Source organism: Panthera uncia (assembly GCF_023721935.1).
Source record: "Panthera uncia isolate 11264 chromosome C1 unlocalized genomic scaffold, Puncia_PCG_1.0 HiC_scaffold_3, whole genome shotgun sequence".
NCBI lineage: Eukaryota > Metazoa > Chordata > Mammalia > Carnivora > Felidae > Panthera > Panthera uncia.
The window spans coordinates 54,099,411-54,122,444 of record NW_026057584.1 but is presented as its reverse complement, the minus strand read 5'-3'; the positions used below and the strand labels follow the sequence as shown (position 1 = coordinate 54,122,444).

The window sequence follows — 23,034 nt, the reverse complement described above, 5'->3', positions numbered from 1 at the left end:
GGTTTAAATAAAGTACCATTGGAAGTATCTGTGATTGTTTAAAAAAACTGTCTAATCAAGCAATTGCTGAATGGGTTGGGACGTCAACTTGCCCCATAGACACTTTTATTAAAGCTCTACTTGCAGCCATAGAAGGCCTACTTATCAAATATATAGACTTAAACTTAGAAAAGATGGCTAATGTAGTAGATAGCAGGGTCAAGTTTACTTTAATAAGATGGAATCATAGGTAAAATGAAATTAAATAGTAATAAATAAATATAAAGGCCCACATTTGTATATGAAAGATAAATGCTTGACCAATATAAGATGGGAGTGATCTAGCTTGGCAGGAATTGCAATGAAAATGTAATGGGAGTTGTATTTGATTACAAGCCTAATATGAATCAGCAAAGTGAAATTATTGCTAAAAATGCTAGCATAGTCTTAGGTCTCCTTAGTAAAAAATGATGTCCACTTTGTTGTACTTTGTGTTGATGTTGTACCTCACTTTTTGGTTACATTTCATGAATGATTTTGGCAAACCATAGAAAATTCTGGGAGGGATAATTAGGATGCAGAGAGAAGTGAAACTGTCTCACAAATGATGGAAAGGATTTATATGTGGTTAGCTGCCTAAAAAACTCAGATTAGACATAGCAACTGTTTTCAATGTTTGAAGGACTTACATGTGTAAAAAGAATGAAATGTGATTTTTTTTCCCCTGTGTAGCTACAGAGGGTCAGAAACAGATACAAAGACAGATTTGGCTTAACATTAAAAAAAAAAAAAAAAAGGTTTCTAGTAGCTGGGATTTTGTAACAATGACATGAGCAGTTTCATTAGGAAGATACTTGAGGCATTAAAGGAGAGTTGGAGTAGCTATTTTTTAAAACTCTGTAGAGAACTTTATCAGCCACAGGTTGATATAAAGATTCTAGGGTATTTTACAAATACAACTTAACTAAAATTTAGAGTACATTTCTAAATATAATGGAGCTTCACTATGGAAAGATCTGCTATGGTATGAAATTTTTCAAAATGATGATTCATCCTAGATATTGTCTTAAGCTCCTTGAAATTTTGTAAAGACCTTGTTACATATTCTCAAAATAACACAGAACTTTTGCATGAACCTCTACTGAGGTCTCTGTGTAATAGTGGCAATGTTGTATTTGGATGACAGTCACTCTTTCTTCTTAGTAGTTAAAATAGCCTTCATTATATCTGTGTGGATGGAACTAGAGGGTATTATGCTAAGCGAAATTAGTCAGAGAAAGACAAATATCATATGACTTCACTCATATGAGGATTTTAAGATACAAAACAGATGAACATAAGGAGAAGGAAGCAAAAATAATATAAAAACAGGGAGGGGGACAAAACACAAGAGACTCTTAAATATGGAGAACAAACAGAGGGTTATTGGAGGGGCTGTGGCGGGGGGGTGGGCTAAATAGGTAAGGGGCAAAAAGGAATCTACTCCTGAAATCACTGTTGCACTAGATGCTAACTAACTCGGATGTAAATTAAAAAAAAAAATTAAATTAAAAAATAAATAAAAATAAATAAATAAAAATCCATCCTTACTGAAAAAATAGCCTTCATTATAAATTAATAGGAAGTCTAAGACCAAATAAGCATGTAAATGCTGGGCTTTAGGACTGTTCTAGGTTGAATAAAGCTAAAACAAACAAACAAACAAAAAAACTTCCTAAACCAGCAAGGTTGATTAGCAGACAGTTGAACTTGAATTTATGATTTTGACTTTGATAGTAATCCTTGCAGAAGGTGTGACACATTTAATATCATTCTTACCATATTTATTAAATTAAGGAACTCAAGCCCTAGGTCTTGAGTTAAAAAGCTCCTGTTTAAAAATAGCTGCCACTGCTTTTCAGCTGAGTCAAACTGACGCTTGGATTCAGCATCATCCTCTTCCTTCTGTGGGATTTCAGTTTGGTAAAACTCCTTTAGGCTCTGACACTGCTCCTCTAGCTTAAAAAAATGAGAATATAAATGAAAATTAAAAACACTTAAAAACATTTTTTAAAGTTTATTTATTTATTTTGACAGAGTATGCACACATGTGTGCACGTGCACCAACAACAACACACACATGATCGGGGGAGGGGCAGAGAGAGAGGGGCAGAGAGAGAGAGAGAGAGAGGGAATCCCAAGCAGTCTCCGTGCTGTCAGTGCAGAGCCCAATGCAGAGCTTGAACTCATAAACCATAAGATCATGACTTGAGTTGAAATCAAGAGTCCAATGCTCAAGAAACTGAGGTACTCAGGCACTCCTTAAAAACATTTTTAAAGAAAAATAACAGTAGATTCTAATAAAAGCCTATTTAAAAATCAAATGGAAATGACATTTCAGAATTTTTTATTTTATTTATTTATTTATTTTTAACGTTTATTTATTTTTGAGACAGAGAGAGACAGAGCATGAACAGGGGAGGGTCAGAGAAAGAGGGAGACACAGAATCTGAAACAGGCTCCAGGCTCTAAGCTGTCAGCACAGAGCCCGACGCAGGGCTTGAACTCATGGACCGCGAGATCATGACCTGAGCCGAAGTCGGACACTTAACCGACTGAGCCACCCAGGCGCCCCAAACATTTCAGAATTTTTTAAATAGTTATTCAATATTGTCAATTAACTGAAAAGACATGCAAATCTATTTAGGTTGTTGACAGACAGGAGTACCCCTCAGTAGCAAATTAAGCTGACAAGTTTGTTACCTATAAGACCTACTTACCATAGCCAAAACCATATTTATGTATTATATATGTGCATGTTTTGCAATTGGGGACAATTAATGTCAAAGACCAGGGTGGCCCCATTTAAAGCTGAGTTTTATAATTCAGAAGAAAGACATATGACACACATATACACATACAACCAGGGAATACAAATCAGAAAGAAAGAAATAAATATAAGCCTGTGAAAAATTATTTGTGATTATTAATCACAATTTCTAATCAGTGATAAACCAGAATAAAAAGTACAATTACTAATTTTCTGTGCAAGTATTAATATTAAACTGCCTCAGGAGCTAATCTTACTAAGGTATATTACTTCACCTGCCTAAAATTTTATTTCCTCATTTGGTAACCAATGCTAGCAATACTAGATTATTTTAAATCACTGTCTTTGATCAGAGCTTATATAAAACCAAATGCACCTGCAGAACTATGGATTAACAGGTAATTGGATAATGTAGAAATAGTAGAAAATTTTTGACACAAGCTTTTATGCATTAAATTAATATTTAATAGCCAATAGGATGAGACTGAAAGAGCAATCTAACAGGGAGAGAAATTTCAGGCAATGGTTAGTCACTATATTTTAAAGGCATTAACATCATCCTTCATCTAAATGAACTTAATAGGTGATCCTGCAAATGTGCTCAGAAACAGTTCTATTCTCATTTCCCATATTCCATTTATTCATGCTTCTGTTTTGCTGATGCTTCTTTCCTTAGCCAAGAATGATCTTTCCTTAATTTTCTGCTCCTACCTATGCTTCATGAACTAGTTAAAATGCTACCTCCTCCATGGAGTCTTTTAAGATTCCCTAGTAAGAATTAAGCATTTATTTCCTTGGGTTCCCAAAGATAGTTCTGGGAGAAAGAGAACCATAAGCAAATTATCATAACACAAAAACAAGTATACACAGAGGGACCACCAACTCTACACAGAGTAAATAGGGAAGAACTTCCCAAAGGAAGTGGCATTTGATCTGTGTCTTTCAGAATTGTCCAGGGTGAGAGGGAGTAGAAGGAGATCCCAGATGGAAGGAATAACATGTGCAAAAGCACAGGTGTGAAATAATATGTGCAAAAGCACAGGTGTGAAAACACTGACTGGTTCAGAGCATGATAAAAGCTCTTAGTGTGAGTGAAGTTCAGGTTGCATAAGCTGATCGGTTAAGAAAGAAGCTAGAGGGATCACTGTGGCAGGATAAAACTGGCCAGCAGGTTTCAGCTTGGTTTCTGCTGTAACCAACACGATGTGACAGATTCTCATTAGTGTGAAACAACCGATACCTATCACAATGATTCAGAATCAGCATGACAACTATCAGTACTTCTATCAGTGTCAATTTGATGGGCTGTCTGTAATGTACAACTCTAAAAACATAAACTTTAATTCATCCTCTTTTTCCAACTTCTCAAAAAAGCCTTGAATGTAAGTAAGTACAGGAATTCCCTTGAATCAGTACTAGTTTATGTTTTGGATAAGTGATAAACTTTAATACTTCATCCATTTTTGGTAAAGGTATTTATACTTTGTTTCACAAATTAAATTTTTCGTAGTATCTGAATGCCAGGAGGTAATCCAATCAGATTTGCTTTAGAATGACCGTTTTCTGAAAGGAGTGTAGGGGAGAATTAAAGGAGGCAGAGAGAACAGATAGAAGACAATTTCTTTAAGCTGAGCAAGAGATGATGGGGGCTTGAACCAAGAAAGAGGAGGCACAAGTAGAGGGGAGGGGGATTCAGAAATCTTTTAGGTTGCCCCTATACATAAACAAGGGATAGCATGGCCTTTGATATAGGAAAAAAAAACAAAAGGGAGGAGACTGGGGATTGAACTTCAGCTTCCATGTTTACTAGCTGTTTGATCTTGGATACCTAACTTCTCAGTCTCATTTTCCCCCATTTTTAAAGTAGGCATAATAGTAACTAAACATAGAAATGTTATAAGGATTAAATGAAGTCAGGAATGAAAAGCATGGGGCCTTATACAAAACATGTGCTCCTCGAGAGAGAGGGCTCAGAAAAGACTGTGAAGTTTCTACCTTGGACTTTTGAAAAATGACAGGGTCATTTATGCCAAAATACAGAAGAAAAACATATTTGAAAAGGAGACAATTGGTTGTGTTCAGGAGCTTATAGGAAACACAGGTCATTTGTATGATTAGAAGTTGAAAGCATTGATCTGGGGCTCAGACAGCTGGGGCTGAGAAACTGTTTTTTGTTATTGGTGAATTGAAACCATAGGTGGGGATGCAAATTTTGCAGGGAAAGTATATAGAATGTCCAAAAGAGAGAGCATAGGTAAGAGCTCCATGATCCACCACCCTTCAGGAACAGAAAACCAAATGAGGAAGAAGGAGAAGGAACAGATAAAGAAGTAGACAAGATGATGTCACTTATATGAATTATCCAAATAAAGTTAATCTATAGAGACAGAAAGCAGATCAGTGGTTGCTTGAGGCTGAGGGCTGGAAGCCAGGATTGACTAAAAATATGCACCAGGGCTCTATTTGTGGTGATGGAAATATATATATACCAACACTGGAGTGCAGTGATGCTTTGCACAACTCTGTAAATATACTCAAAATCATTACACTCTAAAGTAGGTGAATTTTACCCTGTGTAAATTATACTTCAACAAATCTGTCTTTTAAAAAGTCATGGGAGGTGAGAGTGAGTTATTTAAATAAATGTGGCAGAAAGATCAAGCGGGGTGAAGACTGAAAATACACCATGTCATTTGTCAACTGGTAAGTTGCCAGGACAGAACAGGGAAGACACTAGAGGCAATGGGGTGAGGCTTGGGGAGCAGGCAGAGACAAGAAGTGTCATCTTCCCATTCTAGAAGTGCAGGTGTGAAGAGAAGGAAAAGTACAGAGTGACAGCCTTGGTGAGGGCAAGACCATTGGGCATAGATACAGACCAAAGAGAAGGAAGCAACAGAAAAAGCAGATTTGAACAATTAGAGGATGGGTCTAGCTGAAGCTAGATTCTGAAGGATGTAGGTGTGTACAGGGAGAGACTGATGACTGATTTGTGTTAGGCACAAATAGAGACTTCATGTTATTGGCAAATGGAGGGTGAGTGAACATGTCAATAGGTTTGGAAGTCCAAGGAGGTCAAGACCGTTAGGCTCGATGGTCTTGTTTTTCTTCAGTCACATATGAGGAATAGGCATTGGCTGAGATTTAGGGATGTAAACTGGAGTAAGATGTTTGAGAATTGCTACTGAATGGGCACCAACTAGGGAGCATATGGGGGACCCAAGCAGAGACCCACAAATTGTAATGGTACCAATCAGCACAACAGTATGATTTTCCACAGGAGTGTCTGAAAGCTTGGAAGTGGAAGCTGAGTAAATAGAGTGTTGTACTGATCTAGAATTGGGAATTGGCAGTGTAGGTCAGGGTAGAAGGCAGGGAGTTGACAGCATGGGGAGCAGGCTGGAAATGAGTAAGCAGGAGCCGGTGAGGAGAGAAGGCCACCCTGAGGGGGTAGGAGGGTGACAGACTGAGGAGCACTGCCAAGATGAGAAGGACAGAAGGCTCCACCAGGGTGGAGAACAGATTTGGTGAAGGCAGGGAGGATGAAAGGGCATGAGGTCCTTCTGAGAACATGTTTCTTACAAAGCTAAGGTTCCAGCCCTAGAGAGACTCCTGGTTACGAAGGCCAGGGTGGCCATGGAAATAGATGCTGAACTAGAAGCCAAGCAGGTGCATTTTGGCAATGAAGACACAGAAAACAGCCCTTCTTTGTACTTTCTCTACCATTTCAAGTTTCAAGCAAATATGTTCATCAACTGGATAATCCTGTCAATTGTAATACCTTTGCCCCAAACCATGAGGGTTCAGGGCTAAGAAATGACAAAAGGAGGAGGAGAGAGGTGAAAAAGGTATTACCTGAGATTTGCAGGGACCGGGCATGGCCTTTCTCCAGAGTGGTGAGAATTGAGAACATTGCAAAATGAGAACTGATGGAGGAAATGTGCTTAGACAGGACGGTGGCCGTAGGAGGGAAGGGTGTCAGTGGGAAAATTGAAATCGAGCATGCTCCCTAACTTCGGTTGGCTCTACCTCCTGCTAGGCCAGTACCCACCTCCCTGAAAGCAGCAGGGTCTGTGTGCACCTGTGTGCACTGCCACTAGAGTTAAATGAGGTGGGACCCTAGCACTTTTCCATTACTGATGTCATCTTCCAGAGACTGAGACCTTTGAGAAAGGGAATGTTGGTCTACTAGACAGGATTTTACAGAGTCTCTGGTACAACCCTATCAAAATAGTGCCTCAGAGGAAGCTCTCAGAGAAAACTCGTTAAAAGGCATCAAACAAGACAGATCTGAGAGTGGACCCAAACGCCCGTAATTTCTGATTCTGTATATGTATTTTAAATGAATCACACTAATTGCTCAAGTATTCAAAAAGATCCATGGTAGAAGGCAACTTATTTTTAAGTAATTTTGTTCTATGTTTAGGATATTGTAAATGTTTGTAGACTACAGTAGAAAGTGTTCCGATACAACCACTTTGCTTATTTGTGAATATATCTACACCTACACACTTGCATTATTTTTTAGTAAAACAACTTACTCTTTGAGTCCTTGTATGGTGCCTTGCTGAATAAAGAGCTTGTAAGTGAGTACATGCATGGGACTGGAGGACATGGACCCACCCACCAGGGCTTCCATCCCCAGAGAAAGCAGGAAGATGGGCAGAGGCCACCTTGCTGAAGAAGGTCAGCATATAGGCACCGTACCTCCTCTGATGACTTTAGAAATGCCACATAAGTTTGCAGGACTTGTGACCTGGAGCTGATGCTTCGCCCAAGTATTTTTAATTCTTCCTCTAGCCATTTAGCTTTAGAAGAAAGCAATGCCACTTCGTCAGGTTCAAATTCATTTTTCTCTGTCATAAGTTTTGTAGCTGCTTCTAATTCTTGTGCTGTCTCCTATGGAAGCCAAGCACAGGGGGTCAGAAGCTGACAGGAGAATCATGAACATTCACATTTCATTACCTGCTGTACACCATCTATTACAATTATTAATTGGACTCAGACCAGCTCTCCTCAATGAAAGAAAGGCACAACTTTCAAAATTAAAAAAAAAAAAGAAAAAGTCATCTTAAAATGAAAACCATTTCAAACCATTCTCTCACTCTGTCAGCTCCACTTCTTATTTAGAGCATTTATTTTCTGTGTCACAAATAGAAGAAAGGTTAGTATGAAAAGTTACAAAACCAAATGGCAGATATGTTTTAAATAATTTATATAATAATTATACACGAGAATGGCTTTATGAATTTAACAATAGCTCTAGCAAATACTTAAACTAATTTTGTTATACAAGAGATGGCAAGTTAATAGAAATTGTTTACTCCTTTTTTAATTTATAAAATAATGGCATGTCAATTATGCAGTCTTATTTAAGTCTTGATCTAGAAGGGTTTTTAAACAAGTATAGGGGAAATGTTACATATGAAATCTAAACAGCCTAAAGGGTTACTCTTCTGTGTTTTGTTTTGGGTGCAATTTCTGGCAGTAAAATCTCACTGATAAAATGGATAAACAGGTATTGTAGACATTACATATACAATTGACCCAGAAAGAACCATGTAAAATTTTACATGAGACTAAGCTAGGAATCAAGCAAAAACCAAAGAAAAAAGCTTCACTGTCATTACAGCAAGGAGGAATTGCTTCCCTGCTTGTATTTAATATGCTTCCCAAGTACTGCATTGAATGAAGCTAATTTTCATTTCCAAGTGTTGCGTCCAGATAGCACTCTGGGTAGGAGGAAGCAGGGGAGTTTCTCCCCACGTAATTCCCTTGTTCCTTCTAAAATTTTGAAAATAAAACAATGAAATTGAAATCAGACATACGTTTTATTTTAAACATTATAAATAATGAGTAAAAAACATTCCATTAAAAAAAAATCGGCTTGTCTGTGACTTCCCGAACATGATGAAGGTCCTTTGGCTTAGAACCAATGGAGTAACAAGGCCATTGCCTACTGACTTGGGTGAGCCAGGAGAGGCGCTAGACTCACCTTCCTAAACACCCGTTGGGGCAGACTGGGACTCAGGGCAGATGAGAGCCACTAGCTAGAATATTTGACCTAAGTGTCTTGTGAAAGGGGTAAGGGGGAGCTAGAGAAGATGTTAAGAAGAGGAGGGTATTTTCTGTCCCTGAACATTGGGTTTGCAAACAAGATTGTGTTTTTATTTGCTTTCTGGAATCTTGCATTAATGCATGTTGCTTCTGGTAATTTTCTTTTGTAACTTACTCTAGCAGAAAATCACAAATAGTCTTAGAGAAGCACTCTCCCTTGCCTCCTCTGGCCTCCCAAAAGGAGTTGCTAACATCTCCCAGGCAAGGAAAAGGGGCCAAATGAGTGTTTAATACCAGGTTACAAAGTTTCAGTGAGCTCAACACCCTAATAAATGCACATTGAAGTATAAGTAATTTAGATGCACACAATAGAAGTTTTAAGCCATTATTTGCCACAATATTTAGAATTATAGCCCTCAAAAGAGCTAGCATTAAGTTCTATAGCCACTGAATATAAAGAAAAGAAATCATATTTATAAAATCATAACCATAATAATAATTCCTATTTAATTTACCTTAGCTTGAATATCTAGTTCCAAATATTTACTCAAAATCTTCCCTGATTCAGAAAGGCTGGAACCGACATCCATTGCATTGGAAAGTACTGGACTGATTTTCTGAATTGACGTTTCCACCTTTACCAGTAAAGAATATATTGCAGTGTTAGTAATATATATTTGCATACATGTTTGCATATGTATAGAAAACATAAATTCTACCCCATATTCCCATTGTATTTTAAGTGGGTATACCAATTTTCATCTAAAAACAGTTTTAAATATTTTAGAATTTTGTGTTTAAATTAATAATGTTGCTCTTCATATGACATAATACTATTGACCCACCAACAGAGGGCATATAGACATACATTTATTAACAGACATGTATTTTATTAACAGCAATGAGATATAAATAATCATCCATATCTTCTAAGAATTTATTATCTATATTTCCTAGAAAGGATAATGCGCTTGCTAACACATCAGCAGAGATGAATTTATCTGATTAATTAACTCACAATCATCTACTGTAAGTTGAATGGGGCCCAGTTTATAGGCACATCTTGAAGTAAAGGTCCAAGGCCTGGGTATCCTATGGGTCGCTATATTTAGGGACACTGGGATAGCACCAAACCCTGTATATGTGACAGTAAAACACAGGGACACGCTTAGGCCATTTAACTGATGAACGTGGGGGACTATGACTTGATTTCCAGTACACATGAATCAATGAAAAAGCAGGCTTTAAAGGGTTCTATTCCATCCAAGTTGCGTTCTTCATCTCCTGGTTCTAACTAGAGTCCATGCTTTCCATAGTCAAATTGGCTCTGAATTGACAGAAAGACAAAGAGCAACAGTTGTCTGAGTTCCTACTGTGTTGCCCACCACCACCAAATTAGCTTGAGTCTCAAGCTCTAGAGAATGTGGCACCACAGCTGCTGCCATATTTGGAATCTCCCTGGACCCAGGCATCAGAACAAGGCTCAAATTCCCAAGTTGCTCGATCAATAACAGGTGGGAAGGCAATTTAGACAGAGACACAGTTAATTAATGCCCTCTCCTGTGAGGCCTACTAATTCTACTTGTTTGAGTCAGGCACAGGAGTCCACTGTATCGGATGAAGACATCATTGAAAATCTGAGACCCAGTGTGGGTATCAAGGTTCATTAACATTAATGTCATTGAGATATTACTAGTTTTGCTGTATGTCCCAGCTACAGATAAGTAATTTTTTAATTTAGTCAAATAGTAGTTGCCTGGTTTTCTTCCTCTTTGAAAACAGGAAATAAAGTTTTCCTGTACTAAGCCATTGCCTCCACTCTGAGAAGAGGATTTTCACATCTATGTTTTTATTCAGAATGGCCATGTCCTTTGTACTGGTCTAGTTCAATAAAGTATGATAACAACAATTTGTTCTGGAAATCTCTGAGACATCATTTTTGGTATTTATCTGCTGTCCTTGTGTTGTACAATACCATGTTACCTGAAATTTGTGCATATTGGAACTGAACCATGTTCCAATATGGTGTTCCAACACCGAACCATGTAAAACAAGGACACACAATCTCAACATGCACACATTTCAGTTCTGCATAAGGCAAAAACTGCCTTTGTGTACCTGTGTTCAGGGCTAGCATGGCAGGTAGGATTACATGTCAAGTTTTAGCAACCTGGGACAGGAATGGTTGATGAGCAATAGTGAAGTACAACTCTATGTTGTTCAATTATAAAACCCAATGAGGAACCTAAGAGAAGCCAAAGAAGACCCACCACTATCTGCCCGCCATGCACCCCATGCTGCGGTTGCCATACCATCTAGTAACAGCAGGTAAGGAGTTGCATCTAATTAGTAGCTAAAGGAGGACACATTTAAGAAACTACCTTCTTCAGGTGGCCCTCCACTGAGGCAGTTAATTGCTGTTTCTTAAGAGCAAATTCCTTGTGCGCTGAACACTGTTTGGTCAGATGGTCCACTCGTCTCTGAATGCATCCCATCATCTCATGGACTCCGGTTATCTGAGAGCTGAATGGAACCAGTCAGCTGTTAGTTCACTCCACCTTGATACAGAAGCCCCATGAGCAAGGAACATTTGAAAGTGGATCTGCTCTTTCAAGATAGGGATGAGTTGATAAAAGTTATCAAGCTTCAGGCTTTAGGATAACAGAAGTTAAGTAAAACCAAATTATGTTCCTTTGTTTAAATCAGTTGGTCCTGAGGGAAAAGATGAGTTATGGGTTTTTGCAACCAGGTCTAGTATTTTCTAAAGGTTTACTTTTTAATATTTTTCTAAAATATTTTGAGAACCCTATGGCAAAAAACACAGTATGTTTGCCAAGAGTTTTCCTAGGGGTATTATTTAAAAGCTTCATTTATCTAAAGATGCTCTTCGAATAGAAATGTGGATCAACCAATTAACAAGCCATTTATTAATCCAATAGGGTAAAATATTTATGTAACACAAAGTTCCTTGTTCTCAATGATTACAAATGCTCAAGGCTGTATTCATTAAATGAAAACCAAGTTATCACCAACAATTAGGAATCTAGTGTACTTGTTCATAAAAAAGAGACTAAGCCTCATATTGTCATTTTTCACCTGTGTACTGGTTTCAGGAGAAAGAGAAAAGTGACACGAGATCTCATTACATGCACATGCCCTTAAAACAATACATGACCTTAGAGTTGGATCCCATTTGCTCTAGTTTCCTAACCACGTCCAATTTAGGCCTACCAGCAATGCAAGACAATGAACAAACACTGCTGATGGAGTGAGCACCTCTTAATTTTCAACCTACCCCTAAGACAGAGTCTCTCCTACTATGTAAGAAATTTTGAAGTCTTTAACTTTGTGTCAGTCATTTCCTTCAAATACTAACAAAGATGAACACGATACCTCTTAAATTTAATTACCCAGAGTTAAAAAAGATCTTGGAGCAAGGTATAGATTTCAGTAATTTTTACCTCAAATAATTAATTTATGACTCTATAAAAACAAATTTAATTAGTAATGAAATGAGGGCAAGATCCCAAATGACTGAGAGGTAAAGTAACTTCACAGGAATGACAATAAAGCTGCCAAAGGGGTGAGGGTTCATCGGGCAGCTTGAGAATCTTGTCAGATGTGCGTGGGATTCATGTATGTCCTGGGGGTTCCACTGAAGCCCCAGAGAAGTTTAATTGGGGGAAGAAAATGAAACCACTGTGAGAAATCTTATTCCTCACACATAATATTCCACAGATGTTACACTTAAAACAATTAGTTTTGCATTTTAACAACTCAGGGATGGTGAAGAGTATAATCAAGAAATCAGGAGAGTTTCACAGAAATAATTCTAGTGATACTTAAAGTCCACAAATTTTGTAAATAAAAGCAGTATACTGGTAATACCAACTATAGCTTGACTTTAGACTTTGGGACATTCTATACTAAAAAAGCACTTAAAAGCCCAGTTGTCCTATATAAGTTCCAATATAAGTTGTCCTATATAAGTTGCATATTCTCTGTAGAATATGCAAATCTGGAATGAGAAAGATAAATAAAAAAGACAAGTGAAAAACCAGCAGCAATGTGGAAAGAAGGTACAGAGAACAGTTTGTGAAAGTAAATGTGTAACTGAGCACTTTTTTAATGTTTGAAGGCAGCATTTTTAATGTTTGTGACAAGGCAGCATTTTTAATGTTTGAAGTAGTCTCTTTTCTAATTTTCATACCTTATGATCTGGGTATAATTGATATCTCCACTTTGCAGATGAGCAAACTGAGAAACGGGAAGGCTCAGTAACTTCTCCAGATCACCATTATTAAGTGGCAGAGCTGGGGTTTGAGCCTTTTATCTGACCTCAGAGTCCACACATGACCTCAGAGTCTTGACACATGACAGAGGGTGGGAGGGTATTCGTCCTCTAAAATTTCACTTTCTCTGGAGTTGACTGTTAAGGGAAACAGGATTAGCCTGACTGGCATGGCATGTTCTTTTGAAATTGGCAGACTTCTCTAATGCAATGTCTGCTTGTAGTTTGCGAAGTGATCACTAGAGGGGCACTTGTCCAAGTTCACGTTTTTTTTTTTTTTTTTTTAATTTTTTTTTTCAACGTTTTTTATTTTTATTTTTGGGACAGAGAGAGACAGAGCATGAACGGGGGAGGGGCAGAGAGAGAGGGAGACACAGAATCGGAAACAGGCTCCAGGCTCCGAGCCATCAGCCCAGAGCCTGACGCGGGGCTCGAACTCACGGACCGCGAGATCGTGACCTGGCTGAAGTCTGAGGCTTAACCGACTGCGCCACCCAGGCGCCCCCAAGTTCACGTTTTAAAGGGACCTCTAGCACAGAGGACAGAAATGAGGAAACAAAACCAGGTTAAGCGTTCCTTTTGTAAAAATATTGCTCTTTAGCAACTTACAGTTTTAATTTAGATGAATCATAACCAAGAAAATACAATCTCTCTTTGTCTTTGGAAGGACCATTCATTTTCGGTTTTTCAATGATCCAGATTAGGTCTCATTTTGTGGTAATGTGTGTCTTACTGTATATATCTATTACACTATAAATTCTTTAAGGGAAAAGACAACATTCTTTTCACTCATATATCAAATATCTCCTGCAGTGCTAAGCACAGAGCCTTGTTAGTAGATCAATGTATATTTCCAAATGAAATAAAATACACTTTAATCAAAATTTAAGGGAAGAGAAGACAGACTAAGAAAAACATATGCACAGATAGTTACTGTATAAAATGTCACTAGTCCCCACTAGGTTTCAAACAATGATGACTTTGCTCTTTGCTCATTTACAGTAGTTTTGGGCTATCCAAAGACTGACTAAATTCTTCTTTGACGGTTAGCATTTATCATTAGGTTGACTGATACATCTTCCCTATTTAAAGCCTTAGAGGGGCCCACTGAATCTCCTAGGTCTGCTGTTATTGCCTGTCCAGTGTGCACTCCACTTTTACTTGTGGCATGGACCCCTTCCTCAGTATGAGGAGTTCTGAATTACCCTAGTTTTCTGGTTTTCCTTTCCCTATGTCAGCTAGATCATTTGTCTGATCAAGCATTAATCTCTTCCCTTTCCTGGATTCCCAATGGGCATATATCTGTCAGAACTCCAACCCTAGTAACCACTCCCTCTCCATTCTTTCTTGCTGAAAGCCTAATGTGTAGGTTATAACCAGCTCTGATTCCATCAGTCTCAGAAATTTTAAACACTGATTCCAGACTTTTCTTTTGAACATTCCAGAACATTTTAAAACATGTATAGCATGCATATTGGCAATTTCCTCAGAGCCTGAAAAGCAGATGGTTTGATCAAAGGAAAAATATGACCTCACTCTCTGCCAGCAATTCTTACTTGAACTGAAAATAAATTACTAGAATTCCATCAGTCACTCAGGAATGAGTCTTATTACTTGACAGTAATATTAACTAAATGACAGGGCAAGAACTGAGGGCAGATAACAGAAACTTGGACAAAGTGCCCTGTCATTTCATTCTGATTCTGAAGCCACACTACTTAGGTGCTGCCTGACTGGGTGGATAGGGGCCTGCCGTGGACTTCTGGGTCTAACAACCTGTGGCTCTATAATTTGCTTTGTATCTAATGATTGATCTTTGGGCTTCCTCTATTAAGAATGGATTAGATGGTGCCTGTCTGTAGCATGAACATGAGGTACACCAGAGTATTCCCGATGTTGACTTTGACTTTTCCAAACATCACAGATACTCAGAAATGACAGACTATGAGGGCTTCTGCAGACATTTGTCAGAAACTCCATCATGGCTGCGTTACTCCCTTATTCACCGAGTCAGTAGAAGAGAGGGAAGGGGGGAAGGAACATGACTGACTTTTTTTTTTTCTAAAGAGCAGAGACATATTGACTCCTGGCTCAAAAATAGATAGTTCTATTTGTTGTTCGGAAGCAGTTGCCCCATCTCTGCATCTGTCGCAAATTGGGGCTGGGGGAAGGGAGCAATTCACAATGTTGATGTGTTCTCATGGTTCTTTCTGGAGGACAGAAAGTTGCTTTCAAACCTTTCATAAATTACTATTGGCAGCCCATCTGGATTAGGAGCTGAACCAGATGGTAAGTACTTGACAGCTTACTCTCTCATCCGAAGGAATCAGCTGATCATAGTTTTTCTTTTTGTCTATGAACAAATTATACTCTGAAAATGGGGAAAAAAATATTTTCCTTATCCATAGCTTGCTGCTTCTTTTGACAGGGACCCAAACAGTGCCCTTTCATGTTTATGATCTTAATTTTGGAGGAAATAATGCCCACTCTCTGGTTTTTATCCCTACTTTGAAAAAAGCGCTATTCATACTGTAGAAGTGAAATGTATGTCTTTACAAATTTTTTTTTCTGACTCAAGTTATACACACTGCCAATCCCTCACCACCAAAATGTAGATAAGTGAGGCTTAAAGTACAGGTCTCCTGGGTTCTGGTCCAGATGCTTGCAGAGATAGCCACAAGCTCCAGTCCTAGGAGGACACAGCAAAATATGTCCTGTGTGAAGGGCACCATAGCTAGGATTCTACCTGAAATCAAAAGGGATGGTGTTCTTTCTCCTTGCAAAAGAAGGTTGAAAAACGCTATAGCCAACTGGTACTGAGGCCAAGAATCAGACACATCAGGAGACTCAGGAAGCCCACCCCACCTTCTGCTGCATCTCTAGAAACCACAGCATCTCTGCGGGTGGCCCTGATCAAACAGCACAGGCTAGACTGGAGACACTGAATGCAGGTGGAAGTTACTTCAAAGCTGGTAAGGAGGGAAGAGCAGAGAGGAGAGAAGAAAGCAGGGAAAATAACCCTTCTCCTCCAGGTGAGAGTACAATCTAAAATTTCAAGACACATGAGGAGTATAAATCTTAAGAAAAGACATTCAACAATCAAGAAAGAAGTGTACTCAATCTGAAACAAAGCAAGTAGCGCAATCTGAAGATGACTTCAACATAACTGAGATCATTAGCAAGATAAAGAAAAAACCAACACCCATAATAAAAGAATAAGAAACTCTGAAACAAAAACAGTGAGAACTAAAACAAAAGTAGATATAAAAAATGAGTTAGAAATCCCAGAAATAAAATCAATATGGTTATGAAAACTGGAGAAAAAAATCAACAAAAGAGATCAATGTGAGGGAGTCAATGAGAGTAAGATGCAAAGAGGATAGGTCAGAGTCCTGGAAGACAGACCCAGAGGCCCCAGCATTCTCTGCCAAGAGTTAAAGAAGAGAAAAGAGGGAATAACAACAAATCAATATTTAAAGAGATAATTGCTGAAAATTTTCCATAATTGATGACACAAATCCTCAGATAAAAAGGGCATGGCAAGAACTAAAGAGACCAATATTCTCATTTAAGATAATTTGGAAAATATGAAATTACATTTTAATGTGTTTCTTTCTAAAAAAGTGTTTCTCTTTGCAGCCCTTTTCTCCCTGCAAAGTTAGAATGGTACTCTCTACACACCTGCTTCGCCCACTTAACATTATATGGTAAGGATACTCTCTGTCTTCAAATAATCCTCAAAAACACACTTTCTATATTGGCTCAGAATATTCCATGATGTGCCTGCCCTCAAACTATTTGAACATTTCCTGATTTTCTGGAAATATTTAGGTTGTTTTTCAGGTTTGCACTATTCTAAACAGCACCATGATGGGCATTTTATTCATAAATAGGCCCACTCACTTTTCTCCCTTACCCTTTCCTGTGTTGTTGTTGTTTTTCTCTCTCTCTAATATGAGAGGACTTCTTTTCAGTCATCCATCACACATATTTCTGCCTCTTTAGTCGGAGTTTCTCTGTGGACTCCATAACCCCAGGCCTTCTTCCTCTGGCATTCTTGCTACTTCCACATCACACCATCAACAGCATGCATGAACAAATTCATACCGTAATGAATGACTTCTAGATATTTGACAAGAACCTAAGCTAATTACTTCCAGATGCAAGGGAAAGTGTGAACTTAGGATGTCTTCCATACTAACAGTTTCAGAATTATAAAAGCATTGACAATGTTACCAGACCCAGCTTACAGTCACAACATTTACTCAACCCCTAAAAGGTACAATTTAATATACACTTGAAAATATTTGGAAAGTGGCTGAGTTAACAATTACCTTAAGAACTCAACTTTGTAATATCCTAAATTTCAGTATCTGACATTTACCATCTAAATGCATTATCAAACTTGTTTTTGTTTTCTTTTAAGTTATTTTAAGTCCTTAAATGTTTGGTAGAATTCCAGTAAATACAACCATAGATAACTCTACCAGGAAAAGGAAACTTCTGTTTTTGTTTCTTTGTTTTGTTTTGTTTTGTTGGAGGGTGGGGATTGTTTTTGTTTGTTTTCCACTTAGGATCTTTTAAAATGTTTTTACTATGATAAAGTCTTTCTTTTAATATCATACCAGCACCATAACATTTCAAATCAAGCCACCTAGTTTGTAAATACTAAGATAAGGAACATAAAAAGGGTTTCCTACATGATTGACCTTGAAGGCTGACCTGAAAATGATGTCATGAGCTAGGAGGGGAGACAACACTGTTACAAATCCAACAACTAAAGAATGATTCCGAACACCACAGAATGAAAAGTGAAGCCAGGAGGTAGAGCTGACTAATACAAAGGAATTCAAAAAGTATTGTATGGTAGATACTGATTCTGTTCATCCTGGCTAGATGCAGAGCCTTCATCCATGTCAGATTATCAAATTCAACAGTGGCCTTCTCAAGTCCTTCCCGTGACCTATCCTGATCCTAGAAGCTAGGAATTGTGTCTCCCTTCTCTGAAGAAGTGGCCCCAACACCCACTGTCCCCATGGTTTCCTCGTGCCTCATGCACACTCCCTGGATGTGTTATTCCCTGACTAGCCTCTAGTAACATTCTTGAGATTCAGGGCCAGGTTTATATATCTTTGACTACCCTTGAATCTTGGTGCTGGCATGTCAATGTGATGCCTATATGTACACTGAACAACTTTTTAAATAAACTGAAAGAAAAAACTTTGCAGGGAAGGGCAGACTTGAGTTGAAGCTAGCAGATAGGTGGAGTACATTGTCACATTTTAAGCATGCTAGAATAAAAAAAGAATCCACGTGATCAGGCTTTTTGTTATTGATTAAAGTTCAATGAAAGGAATAGACAGAGCTAGCAAACTGACATAGTGGTTCAGACCTGCATTCTAGTACTCACTTTACCTCTTACTACCATGTGACTGATAATAGGGAAAGTTATTGAATCTCTCTGTGCCCTAGCTTCCTCCTTTGCAAAATAGAGACCATGATAATAACAGTACCTATATCACATGGTGGTTTTAGGGACTAAAACTTTTAATTTATATAAAGCACACAAATGCTTGCCATTGTTGCCAATGAGCGTTTGAATACAGTCTGACTCCTACCTACCCTGATGCTATTTCATGCCCTTCTCTACTGTCTCCATCTCTTCCAGTCACACTCTACACACCCTTCTGTTACATCTCTGTGTTGCTCTGCTAGGTCCATTCATCTCCCAGCTATTTGCATGGTAGCTCCTTCTTCTTGAAGATTCTGTCCCTGACTACAGTGTCTACCATGGTCCCCTGCCCACAGTGACTCTCTATCCCATTTCACTTTTACATTTTTTTCAGAGTACTCATTGGTGTATAAGAACATCTCATTTTTTGATTTAGCTATTGGTTGGCTATTTATTCCCACTAGAATATAAACAGCATGAGGGAAGACATTCCACCTACTACATTAGATGCATGGGAGCACCTGATTTATAAAAGATGCTCAATAATATTTTTGGAATAAATAAATGAATAAATGAATGAACCATGTCTGGTCTAAAATTCATCACCATTCGGGGGGTTCCGGAAGATGGCGGCGTAGGAGGACGCGGGGCTCACAGCGCGTCCGGCCGATCACTTAGATTCCACCTACACCTGCCTGAAGAACCCAGAAAACCGCCAGAGGATTAGCAGAAGGGAGTCTCAGCAGTCAAGCGCAGACTAGAGGCCCACGGAAGAGGGTAGGAAGGGCGGCGAGGCAGTGCATGCTCCACGGACTGGCGGGAGGGAGCCGGGGCGGAGGGGCGGCTCGCCGGCCAAGCAGAGCCCCCGAGTCTGGCTGGCAAAAGCGGAGGGGCCGGACGGACTGTGTTCCGACAGCAAGCGCGACTTAGCGTCTGGGAGGTCATAAGTTAACGGCTCTGCTCGGAAAGCGGGAAGGCTGGAGGACAAAGGGAGGGAGAGCTGCTGAGCCCCCGGACGGCAGAGCTCAGCTTGGCGGGGAACAAAGGCGCCAGCGCCATCTCCCCCGCCCATCCCCCAGCCAAAATCCCAAAGGGAACCAGTTCCTGCCAGGGAACTTGCTCGCTCCGCGCAAACACCCAACTCTGTGCTTCTGCGGAGCCAAACCTCCGGCAGCGGATCTGACTCCCTCCCGCTGCCACAGGGCTCCTCCTGAAGTGGATCACCTAAGGAGAAGCGAGCTAAGCCTGCCCCTCCAGCCCCCGTGCACCTCGCCTACCCACCCCAGCTAATATGCCAGATCCCCAGCAACACAAGCCTGGCAGTGTGCAAGTAGCCCAGACGGGACACGCCACCCCACAGTGAATCCCGCCCCTAGGAGAGGGGAAGAGAAGGCACACACCAGTCTGACTGTGGCCCCAGCAGTGGGCTGGGGGCAGACATCGGGTCGGACTGCGGCCCCGCCCACTAACTCCAGTTATACACCACAGCACAGGGGAAGTGCACTGCAGGTCCTCACCACGCCAGGGACTCTCCAAAATGACCAAACGGAAGAATTCCCCTCAGAAGAATCTCCAGGAAATAACAACAGCTAATGAACTGATCAAAAAGGATTTAAATAATATAACAGAAAGTGAATTTAGAATAATAGTCATAAAATTAATCGCTGGGCTTGAAAACAGTATACAGGACAGCAGAGAATCTCTTGCCATAAAGATCGAGGGACTAAGGAACAGTCACGAGGAGTTGAAAAACGCTTTAAACGAAATGCAAAACAAAATGGAAACCACAATGGCTCGGCTTGAAGAGGCAGAGGAGAGAATAGGTGAACTAGAAGATAAAGTTATGGAGAAAGAGGAAGCTGAAAGAAAGAGAGATAAAAAAATCCAGGAGTATGAGGGGAAAATTAGAGAACTAAGTGATACACTAAAAAGAAATAATATACGCATAATTGGTATCCCAGAGGAGGAAGAGAGAGGGAAAGGTGCTGAAGGGGTACTTGAACAAATTATAGCTGAGAACTTCCCTGAACTGGGGAAGGAAAAAGGCATTGAAATCCAAGAGGCACAGAGAACTCCCTTCAGACGTAACTTGAATCGATCTTCTGCACGACATATCATAGTGAAACTGGCAAAATACAAGGATAAAGAGAAAATTCTGAAAGCAGCAAGGGATAAACGTGCCCTCACATATAAAGGGAGACCTATAAGACTCGTGACTGATCTCTCCTTTGAAACTTGGCAGGCCAGAAAGGCTTGGCACGATATCTACAGTGTGCTAAACAGAAAAAATATGCAGCCGAGAATCCTTTATCCAGCAAGTCTGTCATTTAGAATAGAAGGAGAGATAAAGGTCTTCCCAAACAAACAAAAACTGAAGGAATTTGTCACCACGAAACCAGCCCTACAAGAGATCCTAAGGGGGATCCTGTGAGACAAAGTACCAGAGACATCACTACAAGCATAAAACATACAGACATCACAATGACTCTAAACCCATATCTTTCTATAATAACACTGAATGTAAATGGATTAAATGCGCCAACTAAAAGACATAGGGTATCAGAATGGATAAAAAAACAAGACCCATCTATTTGCTGTCTACAAGAGACTCATTTTAGATCTGAGGACACCTTTAGATTGAGAGTGAGGGGATGGAGAACTATTTATCATGCTCCTGGAAGCCAAAAGAAAGCTGGAGTAGCCATACTTATATCAGACAAACTAGACTTTAAATTAAAGGCTGTAACAAGAGATGAAGAAGGGCATTATATAATAATCACAGGGTCTATCCACCAGGAAGAGCTAACTATTATAAATGTCTATGCGCCAAATACCCGAGCCCCCAGATATATAAAACAATTACTCATAAACATAAGCAACCTTATTGATAAGAATGTGGTCATTGCAGGGGACTTTAACACCCCACTTACAGAAATGGATAGATCATCTAGACACACAGTCAATAAAGAAACAAGGGCCCTGAATGATACATTGGATCAGATGGACTTGACAGATATATTTAGAACTCTGCATCCCAAAGCAACAGAATATACTTTCTTCTCGAGTGCACATGGAACATTCTCCAAGATAGATCATATACTGGGTCACAAAACAGCCCTTCATAAGTTTACAAGAATTGAAATTATACCATGCATACTTTCAGACCACAATGCTATGAAGCTTGAAATCAACCACAGGAAAAAGTCTGGAAAACCTCCAAAAGCATGGAGGTTAAAGAACACCCTACTAACGAATGAGTGGGTCAACCAGGCAATTAGAGAAGAAATTAAAATATATATGGAAACAAACGAAAATGAAAATACAACAATCCAAACGCTTTGGGATGCAGCGAAGGCAGTCCTGAGAGGAAAATACATTGCAATCCAGGCCTATCTCAAGAAACAAGAAAAATCCCAAATACAAAACCTAACAGCACACCTAAAGGAAATAGAAGCAGAACAGCAAAGGCAGCCTAAACCCAGCAGAAGAAGAGAAATAATAAAGATCAGAGCAGAAATAAACAATATAGAATCTAAAAAAACTGTAGAGCAGATCAACGAAACCAAGAGTTGGTTTTTTGAAAAAATAAACAAAATTGACAAACTTCTAGCCAGGCTTCTCAAAAAGAAAAGGGAGATGACCCAAATAGATAAAATCATGAATGAAAATGGAATGATTACAACCAATCCCTCAGAGATACAAACAATTATCAGGGAATACTATGAAAAATTATATGCCAGCAAATTGGACAACCTGGAAGAAATGGACAAATTTCTGAACACCCACACTCTTCCAAAACTCAATCAGGAGGAAATAGAAAGCTTGAACAGACCCATAACCAGCGAAGAAATTGAATCGGTTATCAAAAATCTCCCAACAAATAAGAGTCCAGGACCAGATGGCTTCCCAGGGGAGTTCTACCAGACATTTAAAGCAGAGATAATACCTATCCTTCTCAAGCTATTCCAAGAAATAGAAAGGGAAGGAAAACTTCCAGACTCATTCTATGAAGCCAGTATTACTTTGATTCCTAAACCAGACAGAGACCCAGTAAAAAAAGAGAACTACAGGCCAATATCCCTGATGAATATGGATGCAAAAATTCTTAATAAGATACTAGCAAATCGAATTCAACAGCATATAAAAAGAATTATTCACCATGATCAAGTGGGATTCATTCCTGGGATGCAGGGCTGGTTCAACATTCGCAAATCGATCAACGTGATACATCACATTAACAAAAAAAAAGAGAAGAACCATATGATCCTGTCAATCGATGCAGAAAAGGCCTTTGACAAAATCCAGCACCCTTTCTTAATAAAAACCCTTGAGAAAGTCGGGATAGAAGGAACATACTTAAAGATCATAAAGGCCATTTATGAAAAGCCCACAGCTAACATCATCCTCAACGGGGAAAAACTGAGAGCTTTTTCCCTGAGATCAGGAACA

The 23,034-nt window shown here is 39.3% G+C and overlaps 1 protein-coding gene across 3 annotated transcripts in view; it reads right to left on the bottom strand.

The window, feature by feature from the left end:
- Nucleotides 1-23,034, bottom strand: part of CCDC141 (coiled-coil domain containing 141) — a 227,171-nt gene that overhangs the window by 60,155 nt on the left and 143,982 nt on the right. For all 3 annotated transcript variants that reach the window (XR_007454356.1, XM_049615429.1, XM_049615430.1), the window contains exons 9-12: nucleotides 11,224-11,365; nucleotides 9,358-9,477; nucleotides 7,493-7,684; nucleotides 1,798-1,977 (exon numbers count right to left, since the gene is read on the bottom strand). Coding sequence is in view for 2 of the 3 variants with exons in the window: in XM_049615429.1 (XP_049471386.1) it covers nucleotides 1,798-1,977; nucleotides 7,493-7,684; nucleotides 9,358-9,477; nucleotides 11,224-11,365 (634 nt within the window). In the remaining variant the exon portion in view is untranslated. The remainder of the gene's footprint in view (nucleotides 1-1,797; nucleotides 1,978-7,492; nucleotides 7,685-9,357; nucleotides 9,478-11,223; nucleotides 11,366-23,034) is intronic.